General features: G+C 40.4%; 1 protein-coding gene across 1 annotated transcript; it reads right to left on the bottom strand.

The window, feature by feature from the left end:
• Nucleotides 1-2,397: 2,397 nt before the first annotated feature.
• On the bottom strand, nucleotides 2,398-26,399 carry alx4b (ALX homeobox 4b). Its single transcript, XM_061720952.1, has 4 exons — nucleotides 25,689-26,399; nucleotides 14,789-15,102; nucleotides 6,073-6,201; nucleotides 2,398-5,142 (listed from the first exon to the last, which is right to left on the bottom strand). The coding sequence occupies exons 1-4, from the start codon at nucleotides 26,155-26,157 to the stop codon at nucleotides 4,825-4,827; spliced, it is 1,230 nt and encodes a 409-aa protein (XP_061576936.1). The 5' UTR covers nucleotides 26,158-26,399; the 3' UTR covers nucleotides 2,398-4,824.
• Nucleotides 26,400-27,374: the final 975 nt, after the last annotated feature.

Genomic DNA, 27,374 nt, shown 5'->3' with positions numbered 1-27,374 from the left:
ATAAGCCAACTTTTTTTACTTTTCTAATACCTTCAAAAAGAAACTCCTCATTTTCCTCATGTTGTCATGTCCTGTTTTTAATTTAGAGATATTGTAAAGTTGGTTGAAATCATTCAATTCTTCTTTCACTCACATTGTCTTTATTTTTGAGAATTCTACATCTACTTTCTTATGATAACAACTAGATAGTTTTTGTGTTGCACTAAAGCTGATCCTCTTCTCTCCTTCCACGTAGTGGGGATCCTTTGTTCCTCCATCATACTGGAGGGTTTAATTGACCACAACAGGCTTCTTTTGACTTTTGCCATTCTCTTACAATCAGATTAAAGTCCAGTTAGACTCTTACACAACTACAGAAAAGCAGAGAGCAAACAGAAATGAGCGAGGAGCAGCCTTTTGTCCTGCTTAAAGACCAAAGCGATGGCATCATGTGAAACGGCTTATTTCATTATTTTTTTCTATATCTATTTATTCTTGGCCATGCCTTTTCTTGGTCTCTTTAGACATTTAAGCTTTCTTTAAGATCTTCTACATAAAGGGTGGATTGATTGTGGACAGTGATTTTGCTCTGTTGAAAAAAAGAATTTTAAGTGCTTCCAAAAATGTTTTTCCTTTTTTTTTTTCTCTTCTGAAGGCTGTTGTGTTGCACGGTTTAGTGTGTATTGTGGAAAGGAAAAACATCTGTGGGGAACCATCATATGTACTGCATTACATCTCAATTTTCTAGCACCCGTCTGCAGCGACATTGTTAGCCTAAGACCACCTGAATGTACGTAAGGCACTTATTAGGCTTAATTTGGACCTAATGGCTTGGACAGAGCATCCCAACCAAAAGCTGCTAATGCAAGAAAAACAGTGGGATTACATGTCAACCACTTACATCTGTGTGTCCAAACACACATGTAAACACAGTCACACATTCATTTTGAGTTACTGATAATTCAAATGTTTTTCTGTGCAGTAGTTTGAGTGATGGGCCCTCCATTGACCCTGAATAGGATGAAACTGATGTAGAAATATCATAGCAGGATATTATATCTGTTGACGATTTTTTTCGGGTTAGCAGTGCTGTAAGCGGGCTGTATCTGAAGTTTGAATTTCATTACTGTACATTCATAGATCCTGAAAATTGTAGCTTTTTGTCTTCATTGGTGAACTGCGGTGTGGTCACAGTGAGAAGATCCCGGTTCAAATCCCAGCTGGGGCCTTTCTGCGTGGAGTTTGCCCATTTTCCCTGTGTCCGCATGGGTTTTCCCCAGTTACTCCAGCTTCCAACCACAGTCTAAAAAAAAATGCAACTTAGGTTGCTTGGTTGTTCTTAGCTTACTGTAGGAGAGAGTGTGAGCGTGCATGTTTGCACTGTGTCTGTCTGTGTGGCCTTGTGATGAACTGGTGTTCCCTGCTCAGGGTCTACCTTGCCTGCAGATAGTTATGCAGGGTGGCTGTGGATCAGCATGGGCGTCGGGCAACCACAAGATTGGTTTTATGCGTTGAAACAACCACTCTATCCCCCCCACATTAGTGTGATTGCACAGTACAAACAAAGTACTATATAAAGTGCATTTATACATAAAATAGGAAGCAAGTACTTTCATATTATCACCTTACTGGACGCAATCACTGAGCTCTTGATGAAATATCTGTGATGTGCCTGGCCAAAATAGTAAATACAGTTTAGAAGCAATTTTTAAGACATTTATTTGCAGCTGTGTTTAAAAGCTTTTTACAGCATCGTTTTTAAAAAGGAGGGTGGAACCTGATATTCTGCAGGATTTTGAAATGAGTGTGACAGCTTTGCTCTAGTTACATCAGAGGTACAGTACATGTAGGGTGAGGTAAGGTCAGACAGAGATGAAGAAGATGATATGTGTGTGAGCTGTGATATGGTTACATTTTTAAGTCTATTTTTAAGTCTATTGTGACTTTGAATATTATAAATAATATTGACCACAAAAAGTTGTTTTTTTTTAGATACTATTTTTAGATACCCTTTATTTTATTTTATTTTATTTTCAAAAATAATCACATTTATGTATGATCGTTGGATTGCCTGACTGTCCGAAACTTGGTCAGCAACACTTCTAAAGCTTGCTGTTCAAACCATTATACTTATTTATAATAAAGCAAACTGAAGCTGGTTCTTAAGTTTCAAAAAGATACAGTAGTTTGCTTACCAAAAAAAAAATTAAGTCTAACTCATTTTTGTTGCATATGATACTAGTAAAAGCATCTGGCACCCGCCACCTGAACGCCATCCAACTCATGATGGGAAGAAGATGACGAAGAAATTGTAAACATTCAAACTCTGACAGAAAGTAGTTTGACCAGGTAGGACTCCATAAACTAGAGTCTGAAAGAGAAAATTATCATCACACAATCAATCAATGGAGATGCATTTATTTCAAATTCAACTCAAAATCATCACTGACAGAAACAAGAAGTTAATTCTGTACAAACTGAGTCCAGCACCTGAGGAGACCCCGGTGGTGCTTCTTCCTGGTACTAAATATGGACGGGCTTCGGAGACAGTTCTTGTTGGCTGGGACTAAAAGCTATGCAACGTCTAGCTTCACAAATGAGACAACTGTCTCGGGATATATCAAAGAACACTGTAAGTGCAATAACTTATTGCATAATTTGGCACAATTAAAAGTAGAAATATTGATTAATATACAAAAAAAAAAATGTAAAAGCTGCTTAAAGCCATAAAAAAAAAAAATCTAAATGCAAAAAGCAAACACCTCAGTAAAACTCCAATGCTTCTTTTCAGAATATCAAACAAAAGTTTACATTTCTTGGCGTTATTTCTGTAATACTTCATTGGTCTATCGCTGCGCGTTCATTTTTTGACAGAAAAGCAAAATAATTGTACAAGCAAAAGAACAATAATTATATTGTTCACATTCATTCAATACAACATTATAAACACGGACTTCAATTGCTTTATTTCAGTAGTATCAACGTTTATGGAGCTGCAGAGGAGAGGAGCACTGAGGAAGGTCCATATACACAGCCAATATGACAAAGTTCAAACTCAGTCATACTTGAAGATCGGCATTTATTTATTTTGGCCGGATTCTGTTTTATATTGAAAATTGGATGGTCATGCTTTGTTCTTAAGTCATTTTCGTAATTTTTTCCTTTTATTTGAAGACATTTGTTTGAGTTAAGATAATAAACCCTGTGTGTAGAATATATAAACACTCTAAGTGTCAAAGCATTCAGCATGTCCTCAAATACTGCTACTTCCTTCACTGATGACGTGAAAGAGCTTCAGTTAAACAGTCTTTTTTTCTGACTGTGGGAACTTTTCAATGCTAGAGACGTGCAGCAATGCTTCTGCAGTGAACCGGTCCGTCACTATTCTCATGGACAGTTTGTCGATTCAATTATCCTTCCGCTATTTTTTTCAATTTGTTCTTTTTTCACTATCTTTCAAGGCAAGAAAACTGAACCCCTTTGGACATTTGAGGATGTTATGTTGTCATCATTTACACATGGGAAAGAAAACGGATATGTAGCAAAGGAGGCATTATAGAGAAATCAGCCTAATGACTATAGGAGGCTGTCTCGGGCCCCGGCCTGAATCTCAGCTCTACAGGCGTGCTAAAGCTCACTGATACCCCTGCAATCATTGGGCATGCTCACCACATTCCTACGGCCCGGCCCTGATGTCGTCTCACTGCCCCAAACATTACAGAACGCTGTTATGGAGGACCACTCATGTCTGTGGGGATGCTGCTAATCCTCAAAACAGCTCATCCCTGCTGAACCAACACTAATGATTATTTCGACATGTTTGCATGGTGTTTTCACCACGTGCGATGTGACGTGTCCTGGTGCTCACATGGAAGGACAGCTCATGTTGATGCTAATCAAGTTTGTCAATTGCTGTTGGCTGCTGATTAAAGCTGGCGTGGTAAGACGGTGTTGAAGGTTGCTGCTGTGCATTGCTACACCGCGTCTGCCGGTGGAGACACTGTTTCCTGTAACCTGAAGCCTGAGCCGAGCAGGGGAACCTGTGGAGGTAGCCTTGTGAGGGGAAACGACAAGACGGCTTGAAATAACTGCCAATCCAATGCGTGATCACTGCCCGGACTAAACTGATACGTCATATCTGCTCTCACTAAATTAGTCTCACTTTTTTGCTTTGAGTCTCCGTCCTTATTCGCGGGGACATAAACTACCCACAACAAAAGAGCACGCTATTGTTCCTTTCGGTCATATTTGTAGTTTGCGATAGAACGAGACAGAAAATAAGCTTTTAGTTTTTTTTGCATGCAAAGTGGACGTGTTTTTAAACAGCTTACCAAATGCAAACAAAGTTTAGAAATGCACTTAAACTGGTGTACACAGATTGAGAAGGGTCTACAAGTGGCAGTCGCATAAATAATATACAAGTATGATAAAGTCGGAGGATAACGTGAATCATAGTCATCGCTGAAAGAAAGTGAAGATACTTTATGGTAGAGCCAGAATTCAGATATTCTGAAAAAATGTATTTGTCTTTTCTTATTTTTCTGAAACGTTTTATCATGGCAAACACCATGTTTCAATGAGACCTGAGAGATGACGGAATCAAGGCTGCACATCTATGTTACACCTCCATTTTTCTCTCACTTTAAACATCTGCTGATTGTCATAGTTATCTTGCTTGCATTGGCCGCTGTTATGGCCTCTCTTATCTCCGCAGTCTCTCCCTGTTCATTTGACCTGTGCTATCATTAGTGCTCTCAGGAAAACCCCTTCCTCCCCCTCAGTGCTTGCTGATGGCTGCTCCGAAGCCGGGGCCACATGGGGGCAGGGTTAAACTGCACTGGGACATCATGTGGCCCAGGAGATGGCTGCACTGTGTTCCTTGGCCTTCATACGCAGCGCAGCTATGCTGGAGGACTTGCGGTCTGGATCCACATTGAGATCGTAGCCGTTGATTCCCCCGCTGATCCCGGCGCCCCCAAACAGGCTGCCCATGTGTGTTTGTCCCATGTGGCTGCTCCCTGGACTGGGCACACCCAGGAAATCAGAGACACCAGGACCATGAGGGTGGGGGGGCATGCAGGAGGGGACAGAATCACAAGGCACCACGCAACCTGGCACCGGAGACGCTCCGCTGCTGGCACCGATCCATGAAGGGTTCTGGATCTGCAGAAGAAGAACAGGAAATAGGGTTAAAGTAACAACTGACATTGACATAAACTAAAAACAAAACATTACATAAAAAAAAACATAAAAGTGCCTCCCAATTCTACTTCTTTAATTGGATTTACGAAGGTCTAACATAGCTCCAGGGCCAATCTGTGCAAATCAAAGTACCCAAGAGTGCATTTAAGTGGGGAAAATGGAGAATAATTTAAGGCCAACTGTAATTCCCCCGTGGAGACATTTTGGATGTCGCTGTTCATTTCCGCCGTGATGAGCGACCGCATCCCAGCAGACCAGACCCTACAGTAACACGTCTGCTGTGCATTTGCACAACAAACCGAGTCAGCATTGGTCACAACACATCATCGGGTACATGGTTATCTGCAGAAAGCCACATATACTCCCTCCGATGGAGATGTTTACGACCGTGCAACTGAAGAATGAGACAAACATTTGCTGCACTATCTGCAACAGGATATTCAGATCTCACTCATGTTCATTCACTCATGTTATCACTTTTTTTTTTAGCAACAGTTAGCAGCTGTTTTCAAAGGAAAAGGCCTAACAATGCATTATATGCCTCAAGTAGTAGCCCATAGTAGGTGAATATAACTAGAAACAAGCTGATGAATGATGTGGAACCTTCAGCTGCTGACCGGACACACATTTCCTTGGGCTTTGACAGAGATCAAACTTTGAGCTAAAACCTAATTAATATTGATATGCATTCATCGGGAGGCTTGGAATATTACTTTTAATTAATTATGAGGTTGCTTTGTAACTCTTGGATGTAAAAATAAATAAAAGTAATTGTTTGTAACAAGGCTAACATCAGTTGTTGCAGATCTTATAACATATTCTCCGTGATTGTGATGACTCAAATGACTCTGACGTGCAGTGCTCAATGAGAAGACTTCTTTTTTCCTTTACCTGTGCATAGTTCTCAGGCCGAGTGAGTAGAGGCAATTCATAAGCAGTCGAGAAGTGCGTGCGAACCTGCTGCATCTGGCCAAAACGCTCTCTCTTCCTCCACTTGGCTCTGCGATTCTGGAACCACACCTGCAGGAGAAAAGTATCTGTCAAGGGCGTATCTCATGAAACAGACCAGGCTCTACCAAACTAAACTCTTGACATCATTTTTAAACATGGCTATCAAAGCCCTCGAATCATCCGTAACACCAGGAAACTTTTTTTTTTTTCCGCCGAAAACTCGGCAAGTAAAAGTTAAGAAACTGAACCACATAAACTGAAGACAGTAAAGCGTATAAATTATACTGCACATGAAAGTCCAGGCTGTAGTTTTAGGACTTGACATGTCTTTAAAGTGCCGTCCACACTGAGCTATTGATGTGAAAATGGTGAGTCTCCCCTGGTGCTGCATGTTTCAGCTCCTCCCTTTGATACACAAGCGTCTGCCTCCCTTCAGGCTGCCAGCATCGACAGATCCACATCTGGGCCTGCAACCATTCATAAATCACTCTGAGAAAGGTGTGCTTTCTCCCACATGTCAGCGCAGCGTGATATAGTGGGGAATCCCTCAAAACAATCCATGAAACAAATGTTGAACTTTTGACCAAGACGGCATATGTGCGTATGTGTATGTACAAACATACTTCCACGTTTGGAGTAATTAAGTATTATTTGAAGGTCTTCTGGCTCAACAGATTTACACATAAGCTAATTTTCAGGGAAAGTGTGTGCACTGAGCTGCTGACAGACTAAGTGCAGGCCGTACAGCCCTTTTCTTGACTGTGGGCGTGCTTGACTGAAGGGTGTTAGAGAGTTAGGAGGTTAAAGTGTGTCAATAGCAGAAAGCTGTACAGCCTGAAAGAGTTCTTTGAGATATTCCCCAATATTTATATGTCAGAAGTGAAATCAAAATCGTTTCTGATTTATTTATTTATTTATTTATTTCAGTCCACTGTCGTTGACACATGTTGCCCAGTCTTTGCTTGTTGCACAATCCTTAAACTCTCTGTTCCTTTTATAGATACTGAGGTTTGGAAACTATGTGATCTGTCCTCTTCTTCTTTTTTTAAATGCGTACACTATTAAAGTGTTCGTCTTCAATAGTGTAAGTGAAATAGCTTGCTATACACTGTCGTCACATCACTCATGTTTCAATTCTACTTTAAGTCTTACATTTACTTTGACATTGGTTAAATATTGATTTTTGGACACCTACGTGGTTTGTAAAAGGCCAAGCGTATAAAAAAAGTAACCAAATACTGCAGTTCCATAAAAAGCCACTTGTGGTTGGCTCCAAAAGCTGAGCTGAAGTTAAACCATGCAGACCACGCTGTTAAAATGCCTGAATTTACTGCTAACATAATAATCACATTTACAGCTTGACCCGAATAAAGTTCTGATCTCTAATTTCTCTCTTCACCACGTTTGTGTGAGGAGACTTCTTTCATATACCTCAACTACTTGAACGTATTTTTATCAAGCACTTAATTTGAATGACAGGTGAATGGCCATTCCCGTGCACATCATTTCCGGCTCCAAAGATATTAGTTAACTCAAGACTTGAAAATGATAGTTTACAAACGAAGTGGTGAAGGTTGAGAAGGAAAAGGTTGTGCTGTAAAAACAGAAGGGGAAAGAAAAACAAACTAACACTAACTGTTTGATTCCTGATTAGAGACCGTGTTCTTTAACCTTTGTGTCCCTATACTTTCTTAAGAATTTGGTACTTTGGTTTCCAGTTGCTCTTTATATTGGTTTAAGGGATTAAAAAAAAAAAAAAAAAAAGACTTGGGGCCTTGGATAGTTCAGTCGGTTGAGCGGGGGCACCATATTCAGAAGTTATCGCCTTCAGGCGGTGCAGGTTTGAATCCCGGCCTGTGGCTGTTTACTGAGTGTCTTTCGTGGACTCTATAAAACAATGGACGAAGCATTAGGTCACGTGACCAAGTGGTTTCTGGGGCACAGCCATGTTGCTCAGCAAGGCGATGGGCAGAGGTGTCAAGTAACGAAGTACAAATACTTTGTTACCTTACTTAAGTAGAAATTTTGGTTATCTACCGGTATACTTCACAGGAGTAATTATTTTTCAGACGACTTTTTACTTTTACTTCTTATATTTTCAAGCAATTATCTGTTCTTTTTAGTCCTTACATTTTAAAAACAGCCTCGTTACTCTATTTCATTTCGGCCTTTAAAAAAAAAACTATCCAGTTAAATTGTGAATTTGGTTGTGGTTGTGGCACAATGAAGGATGTTCTTGTCCAGTTTTGTTCTTACATCCGTTGCCCTCAGATTCCTGCAACTAAACTTGGATGTACATTCCAATAAAGGTTAGGATAAATGATAACATGCCTCTGAAGTTTGACTTTTTGCACCATTACAATACTTATAGGCAACTAGTCATCATATCTGCTGCTCTCTGAAACACATGTTAATGCTCAATAGTACACATATATGGTTCTTTAATATATTTGCATTATACTAAGATGCATTCATTTTCGATGTCTTTTGTCCTTAATGGCTTTTTTCCCCCTTACATTACTTTTACTTTTATACTTTAAGTAGTTTTGAAACCAGTACTTTTACTTGAGTAAAAAACTTGAGTTGATACTTCAACTTCTACAGGAGTATTTTTAAGTATCTATACTTCTAGCTGAGTAATGAATGTGAATACTTTTGACACCTCTGGCGATGGGAACACACCCACCACATGTCAATCAAAGTTAGCTTTGGAACCCTACTGAAATATCTGCAGACCTGCTGTCACACGTTTACAGCAGGATATACCGTTTAACATGTTGACGTGATAATGGCTACCTATTGGCTGAGCCGGCTGTCAGTCAAATATATTAGAAATAAATGTATTGCTTGATATAAACTATCCTGGCGTGATACAAAAAAACTCACCTCCCTCCGAGTTGCCATGGGTGTGAAATCTAATGACTGAGACTAAAATAATTTTTCGAGCCAGACTGTAAATATGTTTATTTCTGCTCTAAAGTTGGACATTTTAACATGGGAGTCAGAGGAGATCGACTCGCGTTTGGAGCCAGCCCCTACTGGTCAGACAAGGAACTGCAACAAATCTTAGTTCTGTATGAGTGTCATTGCTGAAGTATGATGGTTTGGCCTGGTGCCCCCCCACCCCACAAACCATCTCTCTCTACAAAAGTTTCCTGTTGAGCCATCTTCAAAATAAAGACCACTAGAGCCACAAAAAAGCTCTTGAAAAAATAAATAGATACAAAGACTTGTTACAGTTTGAGTAAATTTTGGAATGGGATGAATTACATTACCCAAATAAAATAAATAAATGGATGTATAAAGTGCTTATAAAAGCCCTAACTTTTTCACAGAGGCTGTGGTGACTTATTACTCTTGTTACGAAGAACCGTGGTTAGAAACGTGTTGTTTTTTTAAGTGATATTCATAAAAAAATATTGTTGTACGGCCACAACGTGTGACAAAAAAAATGTGTTTTCAATTTTTTGATAAATCAATAATATGATTCCCAGAGTGGTCAGTGAATCAAAGGTTAAATTACGACATAAAAGTCATTAACTGGATGGTAAAGATGGGTGAAAAGCAATATTTGGTCATTAATTGAATCAAAATTAAAGGAAAGTGACAAAAAATAAAAAAAACATGATCTAATAAATTCACTTAACAGAATTTTAGATGGTACTGATAAAAATGATGTTCTTATTATTTCAATACTAATAACATTTAAGTCCTGAAATATAAGATGCCCTATTGTTCTGATTTTTCACCCTTACTATCCAAAAAAAAAAAAAAAAAAGGCCACCAGAAAGAAATCCCATCTCGACGCAAGAGCATAGAAGAGCCGGGGGTCCAGTGGGAGTCTCCAAATGTTTATCTGTATCTATTTGTTGGTTGTCTGAATCTTATCCTCCCAAGAGAGAAGAGGGAATCTTCTTCAAAGGGACTAGAGTGCGATCCCGCGTCAACACAAGGGTTTGAACTTGGATTGTGATTTGATTCCCAGCCCAATCAGCTTGTGGTTTTCACAGTCTCTCACATGTAATTCCCCCTCAGTCAGTCCTTTCAAACCCCCTGTTTCGTCTCTCGCTCTCACCATTTGTCTCCGTCAAGATAAACGCAGTAAAGTCTGGTGACAGAATTGAGCAGTGTCATACAAATATGTTATTTTGCAAGATGTGCATGAAAGTAAAAACGGGTCTTAAATTGTTTTCCGATGGGGGAGTGCATTTCTATCCAGAGACGGTACAATGTAATTGCACCAAAGCTCGCACACACGTCTCACGCTTCTTTCGAACTTTTAGTTTAGACTTTTTCAAGGAGATATTCTTGTTGAAAACAATTCAACAGCTATAATATGGTTCATATAGAGTTTGTTTGTATATTTATGACGCACCTCATAGAGCGATGGTCTGTGACTCCGGCGTTGCTGGGGTCAGCAGCTGAGATACGAGAACAAGTTACCCTTCCAGAATGGTAAGATGATATCTGAGGATGCTGCCGGACCCCAACGTCAAGGTGAAGGGTTGTTGCCCTTTGAATTATATCATATGTTTAGAGGGGGGCTCTGAGTCTGTGTTAGGCTCCCACTGAGGATTTGGGGGTCTATTATTGTTTAAGGTTTTTAATGTCGTTCCTTTGGTGGGTCTTTGGTTACATGAGCTCATCACAGGTTTCCAAATAAAAATCCCGACAGAAACGGCTTTGGTTGGATTGAAAGACGTTGTTGATGGTTTCTTTTACATATTTAGCAGACACTTTTATTCAACATTATTTACAAGTGAGATGATATTTATTTTATTTTATTTTATTTTATTTTGCCAAAAATAAATGGTAGCTGTAAATGACCTCGGAGCTCAGAAGTGTTTGAAAGCTCTCGTTTCCTTTTAAGATATAAACTTTTGTCTGTGGTCATTTCTATGGCAACAAATCGAAATAGCGTTTCTCATCTTCTCATGTTAATCGTGGTATTGCACTGACACTCCTCTGCTGAAGCTCGTAGTCTGCTGTCCGCCAACGCCCCCCCACCCCCATGCGCTGACCCCCCTTTCCTCCCTGTCCCTCTCCTCCCACCTCCCTTTTAAGTCAGTGAAAGGGAAGTGGGGATATTGAAAGTGAGATGGGAGAATGTTCAAACTGGAGCTTGTTTTCATTTCATGTTTAATTTCCTGACGCCTAAACCCTCGGCTTTCCGCAGCTAACCCCTCTGACCTTTTGGAGGCGTGCAGACGAGAGCACTGGACCAGGCGTCCACACACACACACACACACACACACACACACACACACACACACTCACACAAAGAAATACCACGTTATAATCCAGTTTTTTAGAGATGCTCGCTAACAAACGCAGTATTTTAACCTGGACCCTCGAAAACACTTACTGGAACTGTTTTATAAACAAACGCAACATGTCTGAGCGCATTTACTTCCCGTTTCTTGATTTCTGAGTACGGAGTGCATAATCTTTCACAGAGCTCTGCATTGCTATTTTTTGGAGCTGCAGTAGGAATGAGACCTCAGGCAAATGCTCTGCCGGAGATATAATGCGGGAATAATTATGAAGTCAGATGTGTCCTTTGTTGTTCCATGCCTCCTATTTCCTATTTTTTTGAGAAAGGAAGGCCACTGGTGACTTTGAATAGGCAGATTTCCAATTAACATATATTCGTCACAATGAACCCCAGTGGCCCGTCCTGTACGTCAAACCCAAAAAGGATCAAATTTACAGACTGCAAACACTTACTACTCTTGTTGATATTATTTAACAGACATCTGCGAAGAAGGTGGCTCAGTGATCTCGGAGCTCATAATGCTTGGAAGTGATACAGTAATTGCTAAAGACGCTGACAGCAAAATGCAGCTTACAGACCCATTATAGAGCTTTATTTATGCTCCAGAGCCAGCAGGCAGAGCAAGAGGAAGAGGGAGCGAGGGAGGGCAGAGTCCACTGCTCCGAAAAGCAGCTTTGAAGTCCAGCCGTCTCACCTCATCTCTGTCATCCAGGTCCACTGCAATTGATAGACGGCCTCGCTCTCGCACAACCCCCTCCTCCATAAAAGTAGGCAGCATGGTGAAGTTCAAGTCTGAGGGCTCAGAACTAATTGTACTAAATAAACTAGTGGCAGCAGAAGTCACAGCCGCGCTTATGGAAAGCTGCTGCCAGACTTTATGAAGACATTCATCAGCAGGGCTGAGGATCAAACTGAAGGTCCTTAATGCTGGTATTTTGGCAGAAAAAAACATCTGCAGTCGGAAATTCAATTGCTGTTGTTTAGAAGATGAATAGGATTCTCCAATAGCTTGGCAAGCTTCGAGTGCCCCTCGGTATTCAACAATTGGATATCCCTGGACTTTGTCTGGATGGACCTTCAGTTAAAATTGTGGGGTTTAGTCTTGATTGCGTGCATATTTGGGGTCTGATTTTAGAAGTTTGGGTCAAACCTCACTGTGACATGTGCTGTGGGCTTGTCAGATGAAAAAAGTTAATTATATTCATCTGGGGAATAGATGGGTCTGTGTGAATGCTACATGAATGTACTTATTTTACTGTACCGCCACAAGGACCAGGCCAGGATCTCAGTCCCTGACTTTGTCTAAGACTGCGCGTGGAAATTGAAACTGGCATCTCAGAGTGTCTTTTTTATCCATGCCAAATAGCTTTGATGGCTTTCCATGTGTTTTCCTTCCGTGCCTCAAGAGCTGTGCAGTGAAGCAGTTTTGAAACATGGTAGTGCTGGGGAGAAACCCTTGGCCTGTGACCCTTCTTTGCAGAGCCTGCACCGTGTAAGCGCTACGAGCAGTATTCCCTTAGTCCCACCCATCCCACTCTGATCTAAAACTGGCAGGCAGAAAGAGAGATTTAGAACAATAGGCCTTGCTGTCTGTTGTAGCGAACAGTCTTTGTCAAAGTGCCAGTGTTAACTCTCCCAGCGCTCTCTGTCAGGTCCCAAAGTGATTATTAGCATGCAAACATGAACGACTGCATTCATCCAACAGAGCTTATGGAATCTGTCGTACCAGGATGCAACAATCGCACCGGAGGTTTCAGCAAGTGTTTCACGATACTGCGTGTTTATGTTCAAGTGACTTACGCTCCCTGCTGAAGATGTGCCAACATCATGTTAAACAGGGTCGTAATTGTTTCAAAACTTTAAGTATGTCGTTTAACCGCCATGCAAAACTACTCTTACCATCACACAAGAAAAGATAGATTTATTTTAAGCTATAAAGAAACTTTAAAGAATCCCTCAGTGTTTTTTTTGTCTTATGCATCTGTTATGGCAAACATTATGAAAAAAAAAAACTGACAATTTTAAACGGCGAGTCTAAAATAGGAGAAACATACATGGCATTCCAACGCACTTAGTGACTCACGTCAATGCCCCAACGAGCACGGTGACATTCGCTGAAGTAAACAGTTATCATGAGTGCTGTCTAGAAACCTTTTTAAAACCTTTTTGATCCACTATTACTCACCTTGAAACCACTCTTACAATATACACAAACCCAAGCTGTGTCAGCTCATGACGGGCACAAATGTGGAGTTCGGAGGAGCCGCGGTGGATTTAATCATTGCCGATATTCAATACAACATAGTCCTGCGTGAGATCAATGTTTTTTCATTTGTTTAGTTTTACGTTGTTTTATGTTTAAGAGAAAAAACTGGCTACAGTTAGATACCTTAATAACTTAGTTTTAGGCAACATAGCTATTTCATTAGGGTTCGAAAAAGGCGATCTTCAGATGTAAAATATTGTATTTGAAAAGTCTAAATGCAGAGGTGGGTAGTAACGAGTTACATTTACTCCGTTACATTTACTTGAGTAAGTTTTGGGAAATGTTGTACTTTTAGGAGTAGTTTTGAATCACTATACTTTTTACTTTTACTTGAGTAGATTTGTGAAGGAGAAACTGTTACTCTTACTCCGCTACATTAGGCTACGTTGAGCTGTTACTTTTCTTTTATCCCTTTTATCCGCGTTCGCGTCAATCTCATGACATCACTGAGTGATTCTTTGGGAAAAATGTTTGTTTTTGCATGTTTTGTCACATTTACACAGACTCAAACACACACAGAGTTTCTATGAGTTCATGGGCTTGTTCTAGTTCTGCCTGGTTAAAAAAGAAAAGTACAAAGGCTTGAAATTGTGTGCTACTTGTGCTTAATTTATTTTTTTATTCTGTTATTTTATTTATTTTATTATTTATTAAAGTACTTGAATTGACTTTAAGATTATTTTAATTTAAGCCATTTTTTATTTTTTATTAATTTTAATTTATTTTATTGATTTAATTTGCCTGAAGATGATTATTTTGTACTTTTGTCTGTTTGAATGGTTGTGTTAAAAAAAATAAATCAGATGTTACTCAACAGTTACTCAGTACTTGAGTAGTTTTTTCACCAAGTACTCTTTTACTTTTACTCAAGTAATTATTTGGATGACTACTTTTTACTTCTACTTGAGTCATATATTCTGAAGTAACAGTACTTATACTTGAGTACAATTTTTGGCTCCTCTGCCCACCTCTGTCTAAATGTTCCATGTCAGAGACGTCAGACTCTTTTGGCTTAGATACACTGAGACGTCATGTGAGATTTTAGGTATCTAGATACATAACATGACAACATTTAAATCTGCTAGTTGAGTTAAATTATGAAGGGATATTCTCACCTGCACACGGGCCTCCGTCAGGTCTGTCCTCAGCGCCAGCTGCTCTCGGGCATAAACATCTGGGTAGTGCGTCTTCTGGAAAACCTTCTCCAGCTCTTCTAGCTGGTAGCTGGTGAATGTGGTGCGATTGCGTCTTTTCTTGCCTTTGTTGCTCTCCGCCTCGCTTTTGTCCATGGGGCTGGAAAGTTCAGACCCTGGTCTCTCGCTTGGCCCCTTCACGCCGGGTTCCTTTAGGTTTAGGTAACTGCCCTCCATCCCCGGAGCATCCACGTTTGGGGGCAACTCAGACTCGTTCAGACCGCTGTTGTCTTTTCCTGCATGTGTGAGATTAAGATCGATAGAGAGGCTTGAAAGTTAGTCATTTGAAAGGAAAGCCATACAAAATGTGCATGTTAAGCAGAGGTGTCAAGTAACGAAGTACAAATACTTCGTTACCTTACTTAAGTAGAAATTTTGGTTATCTATACTTCACTGGAGTAATTATTTTTCAGACGACTTTTTACTTTTACTCCTTACATTTTCACGCAATTATCTGTACTTTTTACTCCTTACATTTTAAAAACAGCCTCGTTACTCTATTACATTTCGGTCTTTAAAAAAAACTATCCAGTTAAATTGCTCCATCCGGATAGAGTGAATTTGGTTGTGGTTGTTTCAGATGTTCTTGTCCAGTTTTGTTCTTACATCCGTTCCCTCAGATTCCTGCAACTAAACTTGGATGTACATTCCAATAAAGGTTAGGATAAATGATAACATGCCCCTGAAGTTTGACTTTTTGCACCATTACAATACTTATAGGCAACTAGTCATCATATCTCCTGCTCTCTGAAACACATGTTAATGCTTAATAATACACATATATGGTTCTTTAATATATTTACATTATACTAAAATGCATTCATTTTCAATGGCTTTTGTCCTTTATGGCTTTTTCCCCCCTTACATTACTTTTACTTTTATACTTTAAGTAGTTTTGAAACCAGTACTTTTATACTTTTACTTGAGTAAAAAACTTGAGTTGATACTTCAACTTCTACAGGAGTATTTTTAAACTCTAGTATCTATACTTCTACCTGAGTAATGAATGTGAATACTTTTGACACCTCTGATGTTAAGTTATTATTTTCAGTGAAACAACCGTGCAAACTTGTCAATTGCAGTCTTGTAGGAAACAGGAATATCAAGCAGAGCGATACTTTTGCATAATGTGGCTACGACCAACCACAGCGCCTCAGGATGTGTCTGCTCATCATCATCTTTCCCTGTAAATTTAGCATTTACTTTAAACTGACTTCATGTCTGTGTGTTTCATCTTAAGGCTCAAAGGCCTCGTTTGTGAGCCCAAAAGTCTGAAAGTCACAGAGAGGAAAAGCATTTTTTTGTTTGAAATGTATGTCACTTCAAATTGGTGTGACCTGTGACAAACCCAGCCTCTCCCTCACATCTCCCGGCCGTGTTACCTGCAATCACATGAAATCTGCTCCATCTTTGGCTCGTGTGTGTGTGGTGGGCCTTGTGTACGAGAGAGGGGGCCGCTCCAACCCCCACAGCCTTGCCCCTCAGATGTAAACAACATTGTGTTTGTCACCTTCAATTTCTAGATTGTCCATTTCGTGACAGACCATGCTCTGTTTCTGTCAGCGCATGTTGGCTTTTTTGTTTCTTTTTGTGGGGATGAAGAAAGCGGTCCCTGCTCCTTCAATAAACAAACAGCTGTGTGAATAAATAATCAGAGGGGCTCTGGTTGCGGGCCAGTGGGAACAGTGAGCATGCTCAGCCTCTGTTTGCCTTTCCTGCGAATGGGCACGGAGCGCTGCCTGTCCTGGAAGCATTGGTTCGGAAACCAGCGCACATAATGGTCTCCTACACATAAACAGATTTGTGAGTCTTGCGCAACACTGGCTTGACTTCATCCAACAACATTTGTCTTTCAGTTTTGGGAGTTTAACGATGATTAACCCAACAGTTATGTGCTTATTTTCATGTATTTGCCTTTGTCACTTTGCATTATTGTTTTGAATAATGTAGTAATGCCTGCTTGTCATTCTCCGAAAACAAATCTGACAAAAGAGAGTTCATGTTTTCTGGCCCTTGTGACTCTTTGAGCCGGGTTTTTTTTTTTTTAGTTCTTTATGAGTGAATAGTTTTAGACTGATGAAGCTAGGCGGTGGCTGTCTGCAACATGCATGTTTGTTTTCATAGATTAGTACGCCTTTGGCTAGTGTCCCTCAATGAAATGTCAATAGTCATCCCCTCAAAGCTGCAGCGGTACCTCCCCTGCTCTCGGCCTCAGACTTGCCCCGACCGAGACACTAATGGAACGCCACAGCTTACCCAGCTGGAGTTCACAACCTCGTACCGCCGTGGCCTACCTGTCAGATCCTTTTACAGTCTCCACGCAGACAGATGTTCTGACATCACCAAAACCCCCCGAGCCGGCCTCCTATCCTCGTGCACTGTTCAATAATTTTATTCCACCTTTGGGCGGCAGCAACGGCTGCAGCGTTACCAAAGTAAGACAGGTCAGGTCCCGGTTCCTGCCTGGCATTAGCATCAGTGGGAGAAAATACGGTTATGCCCTTAAGCAAGGCACATATCCTGAGCAGCTGAGGGTACAGCTGGATGCACAGATGAGGGGATGTGAAGAGGGCAGGATGGTTCGGGGAAAGATTCTCAGCCTTATTAATAACATTTACTCTGGCTTCTGCTTTAATTTGGATAGTTAAATTTTTTTTTTTTTTTTTTAAATATTAGTTTTTTTTTAGGAGACGTTAGATCAGAAGATAGCATGTCTGTACGCTTCCGTGTCTGCACAAAATATGTGACACCGCAAACAAGCAAACAAGTCAGATGACTCCTCATGGTGTCATAACTAGTGTAGTTAAAGATATTGTAATGCTAGTACTTTAGTCATTGCAGCTTGAAAACCACAAACATTAGTCTCACTTTTGCCCTGATCAGTCAGACAACAGGAACTTGTCTTAGTCACGAAACAGCTTAGTACATACTCACCTGTCCACCAGGGCTCATAGAGATTTAATGCTAACAGTTTGACGGCACCATCACAGTATCACTTTATCTTTACAGGTAAATTTAATAACACGGAGATAATAATAAGAGCAGCTTTCATTGTGCAGCATTTTTAAATCATTTTCTAATCATTGCAGTCAGTAGGTTTGATGTTTTATGTCAATAAGCACACTTTAATGGATGTGACATCCTTGACTACTGACTTAGCTGTGATTGGCTCTCCTGTACGACGTAGACATTAGTGCAGCGATAACGCGATGTTCAGAGATGTACATGTCTTTCAGATGAATCATGCAAACGAAGACGTGGTGACGCGTCATTTTGGGATGCTCCAGTAGCATTCCATTAATCGGGTACCGTGCAAATGTTTGTAAAGTAATGGTGGATATAATCACGATAAAAACAATGCACCCAGCTCAGGAACTGTGTCATACTGTAGTAACTATTGAGAGGGAGTTTTAAGAGATATTCAAAATACACAATAAACTATTCAAGAAACAGAAAACACACCTCACTCACCTTAAAGCATCACTTAGCCTATTTAGACACCCAAGACACATACGGGTAGGTGTAGTTTTGGGCTTTTTGACAGGATCTTGCTGTCACTCCTATAAACCAGTCTTTATGTTCAACGTATTGCCTGATAATTGATGCTTACACAGGTTTTTCATAAATTTGGTAATAACGTTTTTTTGTTCCTTTTTCTTTCTGTCTCCAGTGTCTCCAACGATACTTCATCAAAATATTTAACACTGGGTTCCACAGTGATTACCATCTTTTCTTTCTTTGACTCCAGACTCATCTCCCTCCTCTGTGTCTTGGTTACCACATAGATTCATTTTGCCACAAACAATTTTTACCCGCATGCTGAGCTGTCTGTTCTGCACGCTGCTCTGGAAAACACAGCCATCTCACACTGCTTTCTTTTGGGAGCCAAGATTCCACTGTGTTGGCTCCAAATGTCTTTCGCATTCGAAGGAATGTGGGTCTTTTTTTTTTTGACAGTTCTTAAGGCTTCAACATTCATCAACGTTCCGTATGTATGAATGCACTGAACACTGCCGACTTTTTCCTGTAATCTGCCAGCTTGTCTGTGACACGCTGCAGACCGCCTCAGTTAGCCGGGGTCAGATGTTTACTAGGGTCAGCAATTTAATCACTGCTGAAAACAGAGAGAAAACATCAAAGTGTAATTTAACTGGTTGTAAAGCAACAGGGCACCCTCTCAGTTTTTATGGAATGGGACAGGGAGGGTCAAGTGAAGCCAAATAAAAGAAACACTATAAATTAGTAACCTGGGGAAGGGTTAATGACCAAACACTAAATGGGGAAGGGAATGCTTTTAAACAGAGTGCTCTAAAAATCGTCTTCCAAAACATTTAAAGCTGACAGCCACACGCCACAACGACGATGCATGTATCACACATTGTATGGAGGAAGAAAACGCATATGTTCCATTTGCTTTGGTTGTCAGCAGGTGAATGATAATTTACACTCACTTTCGGTTCGCAGACGCGCTGTGGGCAGGATCGTTTTTTCTACGGTTCAGTCTAAGATCTGACGTTGACTCTTGTTTCCTCGCTGGAAGTGAGGCTCCCAGATGTTCCTCGGGAGAGATCTATGCCAGCAGCTCATGCAATAATGCAGATTCCCTTGGAAAGAGAAAAACCTCTCTGCTCAACCTCAGCTCTTGAGAAATTGATGCAATCATGACCTCACTACTATCAGAATACCTTGGGCTGTGGCTGCCTCGCATCAAAGGGGCATACGATTTTTCTTTGGGGAGGGTGGCGGGGCTATTGTGGTGAGATTTTTGCTTTTTCTTAAGAGAAAAAATTTAGACCATCTTAGGTAACTTAGTAGACTAATCTCTTTAATACAGTGAATGTATTGCAATTTGTTTAGTTGATTGAAAAAAATATCTAGAGAAGTGTTTAATGAATTAAAATAATAAAATAAAATATGAAATTCCATTGAATGTATTTATAAAAGAAGTCCACATGATGTAATTTGAGGCAAGTAATCCCTCCTCATCTTTCAGTAGCCTCAAATAAATTTCTGTAGTCCAGGTCACGCTGGAATCACATTTTTTCCACTTTGCAGTCAACGACAGGCATAAAGAAACTCTGTGAAGCTGGCAGTGTAAGTGATTACCCCTGGCTTTCATTAAACCATATCTATCAAATCAAATGAGTTATGTTCCTCTGCTGAAAGCAAGCTGAAAATAGAAAAAAAAAAGCATTGTCCCTGAAGTGATCATACCAGTAGTTTCCAAGCCTTTATATCCCTTTTCTTTTTGTCAAAACATAATATAGTGTGTGGCCATATGTTTGCAAAATACAAAAGCTCTTATGGAAGTTGAATTAAGGAGGCAGTCCACTGATAAAAACGGAGGAAAATATGAAAGTGAAGCTACAGCGCGGGACACAACACTGAAGGGACACATTTTAATGCGCACCTTTATTTGTTTTTGTAAATAGTTTTTTTCTTTCTGCTTTGTGTGCCGGTGTCTCGGGGGGGAGGGTGCCTTTCCCTGCAAGAAAGGTGTCTGGAAGTAAAAGCTAAAGCAAACTGCATTTGCTGAAAAACATTTAGAGAAAGTGGATGAAGAGACTGAAGTCGGAACCCTTTTTTTTGAGCAGTTATCAGAGGAATCTTTATTGAAGTTGAAACTTGACACTCAGAAAAGCAGCACCATGTGAAAACAAGAGTTTTATTAACAAAGTTTCTGAGTTTTTTTGTTGTTTTTTTTAAGGCAGGGCTTTTTTTAATGCCTCGCATTTATTCCGTATAAGCGGCGACTTTGTAACAAGTCAGGAATTTGCCCTTTAAAAAATTAATTCATTACATATTCTAATTTATTCTGCTTCCCAGACACACTGGCACGATCACAGGTGTCACCCTTGTGCCTTTGTTACCATCCACACAATGTGTTCGTCATCTGTACATGCATGTCGTGTGACATCACTTCCACAAGCCTTTAAACATGTACTTAGAGTGCTATATTTTGACAGGATGCTTTTTAAAGCGTTGCCAGGACTTTCTGAAGTCGTGTTTTGGTTTTCATATTCTCAGAAAATGTTTAACATATCACAGGATGCTCAATTTCCTTTTGAGGGAGGAAGGGTTGTTTGGAACTATAAAGGCTTACATTTGAATGTTGTATTTTTTTGGTGATATAATATACTTTGGACGCACTGTCAGGCATGAAGGATGCAGTGGAGCCAGCATTTAGGTGACATTTTAGTTTTTTCTTTTGTGGCAGAATTTAAAATCATTTCCACTTGTGCTTTCATGGATTTTTCCAAATGAAAGACTATTCTCCTCACAAGTTTGTGTTTATAAAACAAATTACATCAATTTGTCCGGATCAAGGTCCAAATCTGAAAAACGAACTGAGATTTAGCAGTGGGTTCAGTAAAGTGCTTGCATGTAAACATTCATTCCCCCACATGTGAGGCTTTCCCAGAAACTTTCTCATTTCTCCCAAGTCTCTCAAATCATTACCCAATCTTGATGACCAGTTCTGACTCCCTGCTTATTTGTACAAGGTATTGTTGAGACAAGGTTATGTAAACCAGTCCCACTTTGTCATCTCAGGGACTCTCTTGTAGCTCTGGAGATCTGATGTTTTGGGAGTATGAATAATAACCATAGGAGCCAGTAATGCACATCTGCCTTACATTAATCCAGATCTCTCCAGCAGTGCTGACCCGCATTCCTCAGCGCTCGATCAGCTCCAGGGGCATTTACTTCATTCATTGTGGTGTGAGCAGGTAGACAGCCCTGTCCCTGTCCTCGCTGCAGTACCGTCACATGGATTAACATGCATTTGAATAAACTTACCCACCAATAGGAACCACAGAAGTCCAGAATATGTTGATTTAAACTCTGGCAGATTTGAACTGCATTCACCACTAAGCAACATAAATGTGCCAAAACGCTAGACAATAAACTTTGGTGTTTGAATGATAAAAATGTGCAAAGTTAATCAGATTCTAACCAAATTCTGAACCGTTTTTTCGGAGCTACATCAGACATGTGAATGGGAGATGTTCTTGTCAGCCTATTCCAAATATGTTTTATATTATACAGTACTAAAGGATTCTGTTAAGAAATCCTTTCAAATTTATGTAAACGTTACCATTCCTCAATTTCAGCACGCATCACAAGACGATGACAGCAAGAAGGTTGGGGTTTTTTGCTGCTTTTTTGTGTCAAAACAGTTTTTTTTTCATGTAAAACCTTGATTCCGATGAAGTTGGGATGCTGTGTAAAACATAAATAAAAGAAAATATCATGAACCCATTTTTTATTCCCAATAGTTTATAAAGACATAAGATGTTGAAACTGAGACATAGTTGCCATTTCATTGAAAATAGTATTTTTTTTTTAAATTTGATGGCAGCAACACATCTCAAAAAAGTTTGAACAAGGGCAACAAAAGGCTGAAAAGGTAAATGATATAAATTAACTGGATGAGCATTTGACAACTAATTAGGTTAATTGGCGACAGGTCAGTAACATGACATGGGTGTAAAAAGGAGCATTTCAGAGAGGCAGAGCCTCTCAGACATAAAGATGGGCAGAGATTCACCAATCTGTAACAAACTGCATCAAAGAAAGAAATTGTTGAAAATTTTCTGGAAAATCTTTTTCAACATTAAATTGTTTCTCAGTGTAAAAAAGGCTTTGAATATCCCACCATGCACAGTGTATAATATCATCAAAAGATTGAGAGAATCGGGAGGAATCTCTGTGCGCAAAGGACAAGGCCAAAGGTCAAACTGGACGTTCATGACCTTCGGTTCCTCAGGCAGCATAGGCTTGATTCTCTACTGGAAATCACTGCATGGACTTCACTTCCCGAGCTCACTGTCTGTGAATACAGTTCGCCGCTTATGGCTCTATCATGCCAAGAAGAAGCGTGAACATGACCCAGGAACATTGCTGTATTCTCTGCATCAAAGTTCATTTAAAATGGTCTGAAGCAAAAATTTTCTGTGGCCCATTAAATTAAAATTTGAAATTCTATTTGGAAACCATGGACAATGTGTCCTGGGATACAGAAAGGGGAGGGTCCATCCAGCTTGTAATCAGTGCTAAGTTCAAAAGCTTGCATCTCTTATGGTATGAGGTTGCCTATGGTGTGGGCAGCTTGCACGTCTGGAAAGGCACAACCAATGCTGAAAAGTACACAGAGGTTTTAGAGCAACAATTACTCCAGACAGCGTGTCTTTCAGGGAAAACTTTGCATATTTCGGCAGGCCAACACTACCACATACTGCCTCCATCACGACAGCATGGCTTCCCGAGAGAAGAGTCCAGGTGCTGAACTGGCCTGCCTGCAGTCCTGACCTCGCGCCAATAGAAAACATTTGGCTCATCATGAAATCTGGCAACAAAGGCCCAGGGCTGTTGAGCAGTTAGACTCCTGCATCAAACAAGAACGGGGCGATGTTTCTCTCCTAAAACTCCAACGACTGGTCTCCTCACTTCCCAGACAGTTAGAGACAGTTGTTAAACGAAGAGGAGATGCTACACCATGGTAAACATCACTCTCTTCCAACTTTTTTGAGATTCAAAGGGAACTAATATTTTCCAGGGAACGGCAATGTGTCCCAGTGTCAACATCTCATATAAGTTTATGAGATTTGCAATGCATTTTGTTCTTATTTACATTTTACACAGAGTCCAAACTTCATTTGAACTGGGGCTGAAATACGCTCAGAGTGAAATACAGCTAAAATATGATGCGTTGCCATGTGAACAGCATTATCGTTGTAGCTGAAGTTGCCACAGAAAATTCCCTCAGGACATTAAATAACTTTGTCGTCGTGATGGAGATAAAGCATCGGCATTAAGCAATATATCTCCCATTGAGGACCACACATAACAGCATAACCCTGTTGACGCCTGAGGCTTTGGCAGGAACCCAAAGCATCCTCCCCAGAGCCACGATGCCTTCATCTGGCTGCAACATTTTCAATAATAACGTTGCACAGCTCTTCCTCAAGGGAGGCATGTTGCATTTAATGATGGTGTTTAAATGATTCTGTCACTGCACTTGCCAAATCGACTCACTACAGCGCTGGGGCGCTGAACTTATTGGAGGCAGAAAAAGTGACAGTTCAGAGTGAAACAAAAAGTGAGTCCAGTTGTTTCAGTGAATGGGTGGGGGGGTGGGGGGGGGTGCTTTGCACTTCATGTATTTTGGCAGACGGTGGTACTGGCTACTGCACAGAAAAAATGAGCTCCATTGCAGGCCTCGCTGTGTCCCACTGTGTTCAGTTGGGGGCAGTTCTGTTTTAATTGTGAATTCTTGAACGTAGGCCCACAAACACGCAAACAACCGCTCCGAGTATTCCAGTGTGCTCATGACAATGTTTTATCTCTGTTTTCACAAATACCAAATGTCATACTGATGATTTAAATATGGATTCAAAAAACCGGGTTATGATCAGCATGGGTGACAATTCAACAAAAATCCAGCGATGGCAGATGCTTTCCTCTGTTAACATCATGATAGACATCTGGAATTTAATTGAGGCCCAAAAAGGCGCCAACGGGTCTATAGTTTGATGCTAACCGAAATGTATGTAAAGCTATGCAGCTGTAACATACCTATAAAAGCGTGTGCAGTGTGTTAACTTTTAACTGTACTTTTATTTACTTTTATTGTGTTTTTAAGCCCTATTTGGTCTTTGAACCTTTAGTCTTAAGAAAAAGTCAGATCCAGTTTGTCTATTTAATGAAAATGTTTTTTTCTTATTTTATTTTACTCTGTTTTAAAGCCCCCTGTCCCATAAAAGAGACAGTAGAATAAAATGTTTCCTTTAACCTCAAGTTAACGATCTAATCCAGAGAATTGTAAAAGTCTCTGAAGCTTTGAAACGTTATCCTTAAATTAATGTTTCTCAGGCTGGCTGGCAGTTTTTACATTTAGTCTGACTGTTTAACTGACCAGTATTTTTTTTTTTTTTTTTTGGATATGGCTATAAATTGTCATTTGCTTGGACTTGTAAAGCTCTGTACAGGTGATAAATAGTCCTTAATTTCCCCAGATAAGTTACACTTAATTGTTTCATCCCTACAGAATCACGCGCATATATAATAGGATCAATTTAATAGATAAATAAAAAGAATAAGATTTAAGCTAATGTAATTGACTGATATTTAGTGATATTTAACACTTTTGGCTTCTCTTCATTTCTGAAATGTCTGGTTTTCCTTTTTTTCCCAGCTGCATGCAGACTAAAACCCCATCAGTGGCCTGTGTTGTTTTTTAATATGAAACATTTCTTGACATAAATGTTTTTATCAGTGATGAAGAGTCAACTCTGGCCTGAGTCGGAGGCCAGTGCTTGTGTCGCTGCGCTTCACCGGGGCTTAAATTAAAACTACATTTGGGAGGTTACGACCTTAAAAACACTGATCCCATTTTAAATTTCAGTGACAGCTGTCAGACATCCGTTAAATAAGAATAAGAGAAACGTTAACGCTATTTCTTTCTGGAAATGTGTGCATAAAGTGTAAAGGCCAAAGCGCGGATCTGGAGCTGCAGATGCCCGTAAATGGTTTAAAGTTACTTAGTAAATCTGACATATTCAGCCTGATAACTATAATATTTATCATTATCATCATTTCTTATATTAAATATATATGTATCTTCTTTTTTATATAAGCTGCAGGGAAGCGGTCCACACACATCAGAAATGACCTTGCTGGAAGCGTGCGCACCTCTATTCTGCTCTTCCCTGCATGACAGATAACACACATTATGCAGTAATACAGTACATTTCCATCAGCGCTCTGAAAAGGCTCGTTTTTTCGTGAGAACTTCTCCTCTGTGGTCTGTGTGTGAACTCACCGTAGCAGGAGATGAGCGACCCGTTGTGCCCGCTGTCCGGGTGCAGCTTGCCGCCCTCGGGCGGAGTCTTGCAGGTCGGTCGCTGCATGAAGAGCTGGTATTTGTTAAAGCTGCTCTCCTCAGCGCCGTCCAGTGACTGGCACTCCGGCTGGAAGGGGCTCCGGGACTTCTCCGCGTAAGCCTGCCCTTTGCCCGGGATGAACGTGGGGCTGTATTTGGTCTCCGTGTTGGAGAAAGTCCTGAAAGAGTTCGCCTGGTGATCTCTGCCCTGCGCGGCGGACGCACTATAATAGGAATCCATGGATGTCATGTCGCAGTATGAGACGCACGTATCTGCGTTCATACCTAAGACGTTGTTATTGAAAAATCCACTCGCTTCTTCTTCTTCTTCTTCTTCTTCCTTTTTTCTTCCTCCTCTTCTCCTTCCCTCCCCTACTCTAGAAAGCAAATATTCTCCCCAAATTCTCATGCGCTGACAAACTGACGCTGAAGCGTTTCAGGCACACACACACACACACTCGCGCTGCTGCTGCTGGCGCATCTGGGACTGGTTAAAAAATGAATCAGATGTTTTCCAGATACCTCAGACCGAACAAATGCTAAAAGCCCCCTGAAGGTTTGTCGGGGTAAAGAGAAATGCCTCGCTCAAGATGATGCCGGCTCAGTAGCCTACAGTGGATCTGACACACGCACACGCAGCACTCCAGCCTTCAGGCTTTACGCACGTCTTTACGCAGGCCCTCGGTGGGCTCCAGCCTATTATGCAGCCGGGAGAAATGGGAGGTCAAGCTCAGAAGGGGGAAAGCTTTTTTAGTAAACACTCGGGATACACAACACATGACATTAATGTAATTAGAGGATGAATACAAGTGCTTTGATTGCTGTGGCTTAAGACCCTAACCTTTCACTTCGGGGGGAAAAAAAGAAAAGAAAATCCTCAAATCAGGCTTTAAAGTATTGTTCTCCCTTCTCTGCCAAAGGGATCACACTTGTGGGAAATCACATTTGTGTTATCTTTGATCCCTTGTATGTGCAGATGAATATGGAGCCCAATCCTAGGAAAGCGGCGCAACAACAGCGCCAAAAAAGTTAACTGATTTAGAGCTTAAATATCCTGCAAATATTTTGTTTGTATATTGGTTTTAGAGGCCCACATTAAACCAAACAGCATTAACCGTTTGACCAGAACATGATGTGAGAAAATCTGTCAGTGTGGATATAGTATCCGCTTACAGTGGAGGCGAATTAGAGCCGCATCATTTCAAACAACCTTCCCTGCTGCCATGTTGAGTCAATAATAAATCATTAAATCCATAACGCTGACTGAAATGCTTGGCTTCGCGCACTAACGCAAATAAAACGACGTCGCGCCGGTAATGTGCCCCTTTTCTTTAGGACTTAACCCATCAAAGGCTTTTAATGAAACAAGACGGCCCAGGCCCGTCGCTACTTAAATTAGATAAGTTCTCACAAATTGCTTCTCTATATCGCCTAATTTTTTGGGATATTACTCTAATTTGGAGGTAATGGTTTAATAACAATTAGCATATTGAATTGCTAAATTAGAAAAATAAATGTTCAATCTTTTTAAATCCGACACTACTTAAAGCTTGACTGGTTATTTAGTTTATAAGGACCGCCGTCCTTTATTATTATTATTTTATTACAATTATTATTGTTATTATT

This window comes from Cololabis saira, chromosome 5 (assembly GCF_033807715.1).
Source record: "Cololabis saira isolate AMF1-May2022 chromosome 5, fColSai1.1, whole genome shotgun sequence".
Taxonomy (NCBI): Eukaryota; Metazoa; Chordata; class Actinopteri; order Beloniformes; family Belonidae; genus Cololabis; species Cololabis saira.
The sequence above is the reverse complement of the archived record's forward strand: the minus strand, read 5'-3'. Positions and strand labels throughout refer to the sequence as shown.

Coding starts and splice junctions, on each gene's coding strand:
- alx4b (XM_061720952.1), bottom strand. CDS start 26,157: ATGAGAATTTGGGGAGAATATTTGCTTTCTAGAGTAGGGGAGGGAAGG. Junction 6,202..14,788: donor TGACGGAGGCCCGTGTGCAG/GTGAGAATATCC, acceptor TTTCTCCTGCAG/GTGTGGTTCCAGAATCGCAG. Junction 5,143..6,072: donor GGCCTGAGAACTATGCACAG/GTAAAGGAAAAA, acceptor CTTCTTCTGCAG/ATCCAGAACCCTTCATGGAT.